This window comes from Terrapene carolina, unplaced genomic scaffold (assembly GCF_002925995.2).
Source record: "Terrapene carolina triunguis isolate 2854851 unplaced genomic scaffold, T_m_triunguis-2.0 Scaffold95, whole genome shotgun sequence".
In the NCBI taxonomy this organism is placed as follows: Eukaryota; Metazoa; Chordata; order Testudines; family Emydidae; genus Terrapene; species Terrapene triunguis.
The window spans coordinates 5,431,974-5,444,485 of NW_020664446.1; the positions used below are offsets into that span (position 1 = coordinate 5,431,974).

Here is a 12,512-nt window from a genome sequence, read left to right on the forward strand (position 1 = left end):
ACCACCTTCTCCAATGTCTGTACAGACATCTGCAGCACACAGGGGCATTGCTGAATTCAAAAAAATCAGCATAAATACACAATGGATATTATCCTAAATGGATTATTCACTTTTACATGTTAAAAAAAAAAAAAAAAACCTCCATTAAAGCTGCTACAGAATTTACATGATGCCACATTGGACAACTGCAGAGATCAGGTGGAAAGAAGGAGGCCCTACTATGGACTACGTGGGGCTTTGATAACCATTTGCTTGCTTGACAGGGTGTGGTGCAGATTCATTCATTATGGAATGTAAAGTATATTGAGGTTCCTGGATGGAAGGTATATAGCAGGGCAAGTTACTAAAACAAAACCAGAACCAGTGCACCAATGGATCTCGCCCTGAAGTTCGTGAAACTTAGGGCTTGTCTGCACGTACAGCGGTGCAGTGGCACCAGAGCAGCTGCACCACTGTAGCACTTTAGTGAAGATGCTACTACGTCAACGGGGGAGAGCTTCTCCCATCGGTGTAGTTAATCCACCTCCCCGAGAGACGGTAGCTATGTCGACGGGAGGGCTGCCTACACCAGGGGTGACGTCAGAACAACTACCTCGTTCAGCTGTGTGAATACTGCACACCCCAAGCTATGTAATTATACCAATATAAATTTGTAGTGTAGACCTGGCCTCAGCTTCTGATCCCAATCCTTTTTCCCCCTTCCCCCCCTAAGGCTCAGCTGCTTGCAGAATTCCTCCCCAATGACTGCTCAGCCCACACCCTCAGTTCTCTCTCCCCAGATAACCAATTCCACTTCCCTTTTACCCTGGCAGCGTAGTCCAATACATTTCTCAGCAAGTCAGCAGTACTCATTTAATCCTTTACCAGCAGAATTAACATCCGCTAACACAATGGGATGGTTTCAAAAACAAAACAAAACAAAAAACAAATGGCCAGCTTAGGTCTCTAAGGGAAAGGTGGCCAGTTACTAGCATTTGTGATGCCTAACACTTATCCACTAAAAAAAGTAGACTACGGATCCCCATTCACACTCTTCCCAAAAACGACCCCCATTTGCTCTGAAAACTCATTTCACCTAGGCCATTTAATAGCCTAGGTGAAATGGCTATTAAATATTCAGTTACTACTAAGGGGGAATTCAGATTCTAAGCCAGGAACTGACGTCCCTATACCTTCTATTCTTCCATGGGCAGCCTTTATTTTTTAAAACTGAACCTCTTCAAATTGGTTAGTATCAGAGCTGAAAACAAACACAAAATGCCCCTCCCCCTTTGGGGCTTAGATCAGACAAATTTATTTTAGTGGACCAGCTGTAATCAAGCCCGACTTTTTTCCTACTTGATTGAATCATGACCTGGACTCCACTCCCTGCCTTCTTTTATTATAAGAATGTCTCCCGGACAGTTCTGATTCTTTTTGAACCCCCTATCCAATCTCCTTGTGAATAAATACATCCTTTCTGCACCTGTCTGGACACGTGCTGAGGTCTGGGGACAGGGTATATAATGTGGAGCAAAAAAACAAGTAGTAATAATGCAAGGAATAGCAACAGCCAACGGGGAAATTGGCAGTCAAGATCCACCGGAGGCAGGGAAATAGATGAAGTAGTGAGTCAAACATAACTTTGCACTCAGGACACATGCACCATCTAAAGCGGATTTTTCTATCGACATCTGAATGGTAATGCCACATGTTTCATCATGCCTTTCTATTTGCCTATATCCCACTTCAGCTACATTTCAAAACGAGGCGTATAATGTAACACCAAACCAAGACACGCACACACCACTTGCTGGCTCTCCAAGTACATATATCTGGTTTATTTTTCTCTGCTATGCTGATCTGCTAAATGTAGCTCTGGGGAGATTGCTATTTCAAGTGGGAGACAGAGGAACGAGGCAAGCAGCACTTTTTACTGATTTCAAATTAAAGACATACTCCTCCATTAATGGAACAGATTAGTTAGAGCAAGCCTCAAGGAACCAGTCCTGTAGGTTTAAATGCTGAGCAGCACTGGGCGTTGAACCTGGGCATACATATGAGTTTTAATTATTCTTGGCCAGATGTCTTCCCCATTGGCTTAGTCAATGCTCGCTTTCTTTCAATGTCATTCCACAAATTTCAGTCCCCATCCAAGCACAAAGAGGTGATACTGGCCTTCCTAACTGTGGCAAGGATGCAGAGCAAGCAAAAAGAGGGGAGATGGGAAGTCAGGGAATTGCACCAGTCTCATGGTTTTGGCATGCTCTTTTCCATGAACTTTTGTTTCATGGATCAGTATTTGTCATGTTGAGCGCTATTTACAAAAAAAATGAAGTAATGGCTGATTTTTTGTGAGAACAGGAGCTTAATTTGGGTCCAAATTAATCAACAAGAACTTGCATTAATATCTGGAGGGATCCAAACACGCTTTACAAGCAATGGGCTAGGTTGTTCCTTATGGGGAAGTAGGAGGAGGTAAGTATGCTCTTAGGAGACATATTACCCTTGCCTCCCGGCTAGCTGCTGCTCCCCAAACCCCCCTTGGGTTGGACATGCAAACTGGGGAAATGCGCATAAGATCATGCTGGCACTGATGAAATGAAGGCTACATACAGTGCATGCAAGGTATCCGAAAGTGCCTTCCACTGGTCTTTACAACCCACATTTAAAAAGAGAGACAGATCTACTTAGAGAACATGTATTAGAAAGCACATCAGTCACATGGAGAGAGGTCACAACACTACCGTCTTTAAGCCCAGATGAGACTACTACTATAACCAGTGGTCTCGTTAGTAGCAACTTAGGGCTGTAGAGCATATGCACATAGAGGTGCCATTAGGCTGTACCAATTGGAAGTACTATGGTTGGAAAAAGAGAAGCGTATCAGGAAGAACCGTGATTGTATTCAAAATGTTCACTTCTTCAGGTATCTTGCACCTAGCAGACTGTGATATTTGGATGCTGTACAACAACTTTCACTGTGTAATGATCCCTGTATATTTTAATTCCTGGAGTAGCAGAAATCAGCATGGGCTTTAAAGCAAAGCGTGAGGCGTGTATTTTTTCAGGGAATCAGAGTCAGATGGAACCAATAGCATTTCTGAGTCAACATTCCACTTTCCTTCTCCAATTTAGCTTCTCAGTGTCATGGTTGAGTCCTTTCTACTCTTTCTGGCAATGTGGTTACTGGGTTAAATTTTGTTCTGCCTGCACCATGCACAAATAGATGTCCTGCATCTTATTTTTTCTTTTCAGAAAGCCATGTAGTATCCTTCCATGGTGCTGACAATATCACTGTTTCTCTCCAGCAGGTTCAGGACATGATGCATCACCATTTCACTTAGATAAGGACTGTAGCTCTGGCGAACACAACACAAGATGTGAAGAAAATGGCAGCCCTTTTCAGCATCTGCAGAAACAAAGGTAAAATGCAGCAAGGGTGGAAAAGACCAGCATAGGTTTCCAGTTGCCTCATATCAACTATCACAAATACAGATCAGTCACGTACACACAAATGCTGTTAGACAAGAGGAGGGCACAGGGGTTAGAGCAGAGGTCATGGACTTTAGAAGGAAGGGGACCAGTTTGCAGTCCTGACATTGGCTAATGTTCCCATTAACTTCACTGAGAAGTGCCAGTGTTAGGGCTAAAAAATAATCACGAAAACATGTTATCGGTTAGACAAGACTGCCAGAGAAGGCAAGGAGCTCAAATACACACGGGCACAGCCTGAACAATGGTAATGAATTTGGGACACCACTCTTTGAGTTGTAAATCTCCATCTACAGTCTCTCAAGCTATTCAGTCCCTCAGTCTGCAGCTCACTCAGAAGAGACCCAGTGGAAATTCTTGTCCACATTTGACTGGTCTGAGTTTTAAAGCTCTAGTCTAAACCCAGCCAGTAGTGAATGTTTACCCAATGCTGACACCTTGTGGCCAAGGTGTTGCATTACACCTATTATATACACCAGCAAAACAAATGAATAATTCTACATTTTAGACTCCTCAGGCAATTGCCTGAATAGAAGGTCACAGATTTTTGTGATCTTGGGTTTTAGTAACTTTCACATTCCATAAAGAGGAGTGAACTGAAAGGCTTTTTACCTACAAAGTTACAAAGTCTGGACTTCTCTTACAACAGTTCATAGATTCCAAGACCAGAAAGAATCACTGATCATCTAGTCTGACCTCCTGTACAACACAGGCCATGGGACGTCCACAAAATAATTCCTAGCCTATAAAGACATCCCTAACTCCTGAATAACATGACATTTGCTGTGCTGCCTTACGGCGAAAGCCTTCCCCTGTATTTAGCCTGGGTAAAGCCAGAGTAAGTGGGCTTTGCTCACCTGGTTCACATGATGCATGGAACAATGGAAGGAGAAGAGTCCCCCTTCCCAAGTGCAGAGCACTGCTTATGGCCTGCAGCAGTGTCTGTGGCTGCTGCATCCTACCCATGGAAGGAGGATTTGGCTGGAGGATCCATGAAGCAGGAGCTCTGCTAGCCACACCTGTAACACTCCCCCCCCCCATTTCATTATCTAGTGCTGCAGGATCACAGTGCCTCCCAAAAACTGAACTGAAGCAAGAAAGAGTCCAACAAGTGGAACAGATTTCTCCCTCTTCCTGGGGACATCAGTGGAAATAAGCATTAAAAGACTGTGCGCGCACACACAGGTATGCCTGAGCGTGAGGTTCTGCTCTTCCTGCTATCTCAGTTGTAGCAGAAAAGATGAGGCTAGAGTATTGGGAAACTAACACTTAGGGTATGTCTACACTACCGCGGTAGTTCGACGGCTGGCAATCGAACTTCCGGGTTCGATTTATCGCGTCTGGTGTGGACGCGATAATTCGAACCAGGAAGTGCTCGCCGTCGACTGCGGTACTCCACGTCAGCGAGAGGAGTACCGCGGAGTCGACGGGGGAGCCTGCCTGCCGTGTGTGGACCGCGTCTGAACCGCGGTAAATTCGAACTAAGGTATGTCGACTTCAGCTACGTTATTCACGTAGCTGAAGTTGCGTACCTTAGATCGAATTGGGGTGTTAGTGTAGACCAGGCCTTAGTTGGGAAAGCTGTGAGGTCTGTGACTGTTCTTCCCACCTCTAGAAGGAAAGGCCATATAGGTCTTGAGCCACCTGCTGAGAAAGCTTAATTCCCTGCTCTCACAAGTGTGACCTGTGAGACTGACAGTTGCATAGTTGCTGTGCAAGATAAGATTGGCCTAAAAGAGCACCTCTTGCCCAATGCATGGAGCGTCTTAACTCGTTTCTTAAAATGGAGCAAACATTGTATGAGTGCAGTACATGGAATACTGAGATAATGTGCTCTTGGTAGCTAGTGTTGCTAAAGAGATGGGTTACTGCACTTTGGATCAGTTGGAGGTTTGTTTTAAGAAGGCCAGAGCACTCATTCCCAAATACAACATGCTACAATGGCCCAGTCTAAGTCACGAAGGTATGACCCAGCTCATCATCCAACAGTAGGCAGAGGGAAGGTGACATTTTTGGCAGCCATTGGTCCTTGTATGTGCAGAAGCGTTGAGCAGCCCAGAATCACTCCTGACCATTTGAGGGCAGATTCCCTCTCTAGTGGGAGATGCTGAAATGATCTTCATAAGGTTACCATCTTCCTTCTCACTTCCATCCACACACTGATCTCAGCCAAGCTCTGAGATAGTACTACTGTTGTCTGCCTATCATTGGCAGAGATAAGCGAGGTACAGAGCTGGCAGTTACCTGCCCATCATCAACAATTGATACAGGGATGCCCCAGGTAATTTCATGTAGATATTAGGCAGCCTGGGTGATAAAACAGAGCCCTCACTGGTCCTGATTTCAACCTAGCAGATAAGACCAGGGAAGAAGCTGTCTTAGGAGCCCTCTGTTTTGTCATGCCTTCTGGAGACAAATTCTAAATGACAATTCTAGCTGCCTTTAGGCCATGCTGTCAGTCCCAAGCTGGCCTCTCAAAGGGTGTTTGTTGTGGACTTGATCGTTTGCGACTGTACTTGTTCCAGACCAGGACTGTCTTTTAATTGTATTATAGAATAGTTTTATGGGAACCTCATTTAATCATATTCTAGGACTCATATAGGATAAGAGTTTATTCATTCAGGATGTTGGCTTATACTGTAGTAGCCCACATCATATTTACAAACTGATTGACTGACACAGTTTATCTTAAAAGTTAGCAGAAAGATAACTGTAATTAGCTACCAAAGACTGAATACACAAAGATTTCCTTTCTTGAAAGAAGCTGTGGGAATTTCTTTCAACTAGTAAGAGTTGTTGAGTTAGTACCTTTCAATTATCTCACCTCAAAGTAGGTTTCCACAGTTCAAAGTGGTTTGTTTGGTTACCCACAATCACCAGAGGGCATATGAGAGCCAGCATAGTGCACAGTACCGCCTTTAAAGTCAACAACAACATTGACCACACATTATTTTATCCATTTTTTGTGGCCACAGGCTATTTCTGCTTTGATCTCCAAGAGAACTTCAGCCTTTCCAGTTGATTGCATGACAATTCTAGATTTTCTGTGACCATATTACACAAACAATCCTACAGAAAGCCAACAGAGTGATAGAAAACAGACCTGAAAATTGTGTCCTTTGCAATACAAAATAATTTACCACAATTCTGAGTCAAAGAAAAAAAATCAAATTAGCCACTGATCAGATTAAGCGGACGTATTTGTTCCTTCTCAAATCCAGGAGACAAGCATCCTGCAGCTGTAATTTCATCAAATCTGAAACTAAGCAGAATCAAGCCTGGTCAGTATGCAGATGAGTGACCTGCCAGGAAAACTCAGGTTCTTCATGAAGCAGAGTTGGTATTTCACTAATTGTCACTCCTTCCTTGGATGCAGGAGAGAAAGGATGGCGTTCTGGTTAAGGCACTGGATTGAGACTTAGGAGATCCTGGCTCTTCCACAGACTCTGTGATTCTGACCAAGTCAGTTAATCTCTCTGTGCCTCGGCTCCCTGTCTGTTCAATGGGGCAGAATACCTCCTAGTCTAGTAGTAATGGGGAGGGGAGCAGGTGCTGCTGAGTAATAGATACCGAACCAAAGGCCCCAAGATACCATTAGGAGCACTAAGAACAGGAGTACTTGTGGCACCTTAGAGACTAACAAATTTATTAGAGCATAAGCTTTCGTGGGCTACAGCCCACTTAAAGGTGCTGTCTTCTGGATGAGATGAAAAATAGAGCCCCTAATAATGTATGGGATATTTGAACATGTCTCTCAGAATTATTAATGAATTCCAGTAGCACCCAAAGTCTCATATCAGGATTGGGGCTCCAGTACACTAGGTGCAGTACATACGTACACACACGTACACACACACACACACACACACACACACACACACACACCTCTCCCTACCCCCCGGAAGAGAGCTCTTGCCTTCAAAAGTTTACATTCAAATTTAAGGCAAGACCGAAGAAGTGAGGGTAGGAGGTGGACAGTACAAGGTAGCTAGCCAGTGGAACTACAATACATGCACAGTGAGATAATGTTACAACACATTTGAAAGTCTTTTTAAAAATAAAAATATCAGCTATTTCAATTGTCCCTCTGTCTAGTCATTCTTAGTTGGCAGATTTCTTGTAGGCATCAGCAGAGATCGGCTACTAGCAGCACTAATGTTGGTGTCCAGGTACATCAGGCAATTATATTCAGACATGCCAAGTTACCCCAGTTATTCTTCTCATTCCCTCCTGGAAAAGTTAGTTTAGTGCTGCTAGCACAGAATAGCTGACATGTTCTAGCTAGACAAGGTAGAGGTGAGAAGAGCTCTGTGTAGCTTGAAAGCTTGTACCTTCCACCAAACAGAAGTTGGTCCAATAAAAGATATTACCTCACCTAGCTTGTCCCTCTCCTATGCTGGGACCAACCTGTCTACAACACTACAAACAGTGTTTGAGCAGTTTATACCATGCTGTTGTATACTGTGTCCACAAGTGGCTGCATTTCAGCGATGAGTGAGTGATCCCCATGTGTCACGTTCTGCCAAGGGTTTTGGAATGAGAGGGGTAAAAAAAGCACTATAGCAAATGTACATTTATCATTAGGACAGGTACCTCAAATCAAACAAGTAATCGCTATGGCAATGACACACTGGATTTAGGAGAAGGGGCAATTTTAAAGGCACATGGTCTGCTAAGAAATTGATTTAATTAGGGTGAAATTGACCCCTATGCACAGGGACCACACATAGTCTATCCATCACTTAAAGCCTATGGTCTATGGATGAAATCCTGGCTCCACTGTAGTCAATAGAGTTTTTCTATTGACTTTAGTGGAGTCCGGATTTCACCCTATGGTCTTAAATGGGGCGTGGGCCCATGGCATAGGAATCAATTTCACCTAAAAATTTCCTAAAAATCTACTCCTTAGAGAAGGCAGCTCAGTCCACACCATCCCTTTTGTGACATCTCCCATACTGACACAGCTGACGAAGTTTGCCTATTTATTCAGCAGTGTAAAGCTACCAACCACTAGGGGCTGACCTAGCCCCATTTAACTCTGTTCCTTCTGAAACCTAAATCCTCCACTGGATTCAGATCCAAGTCTCCAGCATTCACATTGGCTGCTCATTTCAGAATTGAGGCGCTTTCTCCCTGCTTAGCTTTGTCGCCAGTTCCCATGCTCAAGACAACTCTAGGCCTGCCCTGCACCAGGTTTTTGGCTGCACAAAGAAGAGAGGGAGGATGAGACAGACTTAAGTTCGGGTTCAGGAACAAAGGGAAAGGGCTATTCTAACTGAGTGGCAGGAGGAGATACTGTTGTCTATGATGGGTCAGCACTGGCTCAGAGACCGGACCACACAACTACTTACGCCTGGGTTTTCGACAATCTGCTTTGATAACACCAAGGGTCACGTTGTGTAACTCCTTATCCTGGTCAGTCACCTAGAAGATGCAAGAGAAATTGCTGATTCACAGCAGTCTGTTCTGCAACACATGAACTACGAAGGTACATGCTAGCCTAACTTTACCATGACTGCACCATTGCATTTGTGCCATATACAAAAATAGTCAGTTCCATCTTCAAGTTATTCTTTGTATAAACAAACAAACAATATTAATAACAATTAGGTGAAAGACAGGACATAAGAATCATTCCCAAACGAGGGTGAGCAATGCAGCATGTAAGTGCACTAGTCTGCTATTTCTAGAGCACAGGGTTCCAATCCTACTTCAGCTAACGGGATATGAGTTTGATAGGTCCCATCCTTTGTTGGACATCACAAAGCCACCATGTAACTAGGCAGCCTAATGAAAGAAGACCGAGGTCTGGAACAGCATGGGATGCAGCAGGTTAGGACTGAGTTGCATAGACAAAGCTGGATTTTGTGGAGGGAACATGAGCGCTGGAATGTAGGTGGTACAGCAAGTTTAACGTGCATTGGCAGAGCTGCATGGGAGAGGCTCAGCACTGCAGTAACAGACCATATTGCAGGTCAGGACTGAGGTGCAGTTGCAGAGCTGAAAGGAATGTGTATATGCTGTATGTGGTAGAACTGCAAGTAGAAAACTTACATAGCACCTGTCTCGGCTACTGTTGGCTTTAGCCCCTGCTCTTAGTCTCTCATTCTCATGAGCACTAGAGCTCAAAAATCCAGATTTCTTTGATTTTAAGGTAATGGCTTAAATCCTAATATGAGTCAGCTTTATGCAGCTTATTAGCCTCAACAGTTCCTCTAAGGAGAAAAACATGAGACTCAGCCTCTGCATCTCTGAAAGCCATAACATAAGGCACCTACTGGTATAAAGAAATCACTCAGAGGGACTTGGAAACCCAATGGAGAGGGAGTCAGAGTGCTACCTCTAGGTAAGGAGAGAGCCACTCCTAGCTGAAACTAGGTTAGACCAAAGGAGGTGGTTCCCTTTGCATTCACTCGATAGATCTAGTGCCTGTGGACCATAAGGGTGTTGTCGCTTTGCACCTCTCCTCTGGGAACGTGCAGGATGGTCTCACTATGTGGTAACATCTGATAAATGTGTGGGGTTGCAAGGGGTGTCCACTGCAGTTGCTGGTCACCAAGAGGCAGCAGCTGTCTAGCTCTCTCAAACATGGACACAAATCAACTGACAAGCTACTGAAGAGGGGAAGAAGCAATGAAGAGAGCTAAAACTTCTGAACATGTAAACAGACCCCCCCAGGGTCCATCTCACCCTGTTGAAAGGGCCTCTAGGACTATGTGATTCAATCATATTGCAGAGCGCCTCCTGCCTGATGTGACATTCATGACCTCTGGTTACACATCTCAATAACTGCAATTCAGTTCCTTACATGATATACATCCTTGGGGCTATTTGATTTCTGGAAAACCACTCCTTTTTCCTGCAGCACCTTTATTGCCTCCTTGAACGCACTGTGAATCAGTTTGGAGCTGGGTTCACTTTTTGAATCCATCTGGATGGGGAAAAAAACGAACAAACAACATACACGCAAGATATGAAATCCTAGCCCTACTGAAGTCAATGGTGAAATTCCCTTTGATTTCAATAGAGCCAGTATGTCAGCCAGAGTTTTTAGACAGACATCTTCCTGAGTAAAGCCAAGCCAGTTCCTCTAGCTCAAGAGTTCATAAGTTATATCTATTATATGCAATCTAACCAAATTCTCAGGCCAGAAGGGAATCACAGATGTGTGTCCCTGCATGACAGCAGAACCACCCAAGTCACCTATTGCCTTCTTAATTCTTTGCTGAAATGGCTGCCACATACAGCCACCTCTTCCTTCCTTTGGAACACTGCAACCCCCAAGGCTGCTATGCTGCTTGCAGATTGGGAGACTGATTGACTGACTAACTTTCTTCCTCCATCTGCAGCCACACGCACACTTAGGTTCTGATTTTGACAGATCGCACAAGTTAGGTAGGAAGGGGCGGGTGGGTTGATCAGTGATTTGCATAGGTGACCTCCAACAAGAATCTGGGGGATGGTGACACTCTTCTCCCTGAGTCAGTCTCCCAAAGAAGGAAGGGAATGGGGGAGGGGTGGGTGGGGAACCGGACTTGTGGAGGGAGAGAAAGGGAGTGATGGAAGGGGTGGAGGAGAGGTTAAGCTGCTGATGTGCTGAGACCACTACCCATCAGACTGACCAATATTGTCTCATTGCTGCCTTGTGCTCCTCCATCTATCTGTTCTCTTGTCTTAAACTTAGAATGTAAGCTTTTCTGAGTAGGAACCATCTTTCTGTTCTGTGTTTGTACGGTGCCTAGCACATTGACCTGGGGTCCGAGGTGATATAGTAATACAAATAATAATAGTAATGAGTGGTATGCAATATTGCCAACCCCAAGCATTCAAAAAAATCACCAGTCAGCCCCCCCAAAATCATGAGATTTTATAAAAATAAAAATATATTTCTTATTTGCCTTTTTTTAACCTTTAGGATGGCACTCAGGTCACTTTTCAAGATTTTTCTCTACAACCATGGAGAAATTTTTACAAATTAAAAAAAAAAAAAAAGCCATGACATTGCAAAAACTAAGATTCCCATTCACATGACTCCAGGAGCTGGGTCTTTAAGGAAGCAAACAAATATCGCAAGAGTTGACAATACAGGTTTTGCAATAGGAGGGAAGCAACATAACAGCCATACTGGGTCAGACCAATGGTCTATCTAGCCCAGTATCCTGTCTTCTGACAGTGGTCAATGCCAGGTGCTTTAGAGGGAATTGAATGATCCATCCCGTTGTCCACTTCCACCTTCTGGTAGTCCGAGGGTGTGGACACCCAGAGCATGGGGTTACATCCTTGACCATCTTGGCTAACAGTCACTGATGGACCTATCATCCATTAACTTATCTAATTCTTTTTTGAATGCTGTTATAGTTTTGGACTTCACAACATATACTGGAAAAGAGTTCTACAGGTTGACTGTACATTGTGTGAGGAAGTACTTCCTTTTATTTGTTTTAAACCTGCTACTTATAATTTCATTGGGGGACTCCTGGTTCTTGCATTATGTGAAAGGGTAAATAACACCTCCTTATTCACCAGCAAAGGGTAAGAGATGCATACAAGGTGAAGAGAGCTGTGGGGAAGACAGGAGGTGTGTTAAGGGGAGTAATTTTGAGAGGGTTGGGAACAAAGGGCTGTACTGGGGAGAGAAAGAACATGGCAGCAAGAAGAACAAGAAACAGAAGTCAGGGGCTTGTGGAGTGAAGAGGAGACCTGGAATCGAGGGGTCTGTACTGAGAATGCAGAAAGTGATGGGATTTGCAGAGGAAGACGTGGGTAGGGAGTGAAGGGAATATAGTGAGAGTCAGGAAGAGCAGAGCAAGTGAGGGAGAAGGGAGGGCTAAAAGAATGGAAGGACAGTAAGTGGAGTGGAAGGAAATGGAGGATACCAAGTAAGGGAGGGAAAGTAAATGGGGGTAGGAGAGAGGAAAGGGTTGCATAGGAAGGAAAGGGCAAGACCACTATCTACTCTTTTCTGGGAGCACCTCACTTTCCACCCTGCCAAAGAGGAGGTTACTCACCCTGTGCAGTAACTGACGTTCTTCGAGATG

General features: G+C 44.3%; 1 protein-coding gene across 1 annotated transcript in view; it reads right to left on the reverse strand.

Annotated features, from left to right (window-relative positions):
* Positions 1-1,794: 1,794 nt before the first annotated feature.
* The window catches only part of STN1 (STN1 subunit of CST complex), a 52,092-nt gene continuing 41,374 nt past the window's right edge, over positions 1,795-12,512 (reverse strand). The window contains exons 9-11 of the mRNA XM_024213458.2: positions 10,283-10,405; positions 8,826-8,898; positions 1,795-3,391 (exon numbers count right to left, since the gene is read on the reverse strand). Coding sequence (XP_024069226.2) covers positions 3,234-3,391; positions 8,826-8,898; positions 10,283-10,405 — 354 coding nt within the window. The 3' untranslated portion in view covers positions 1,795-3,233. The remainder of the gene's footprint in view (positions 3,392-8,825; positions 8,899-10,282; positions 10,406-12,512) is intronic.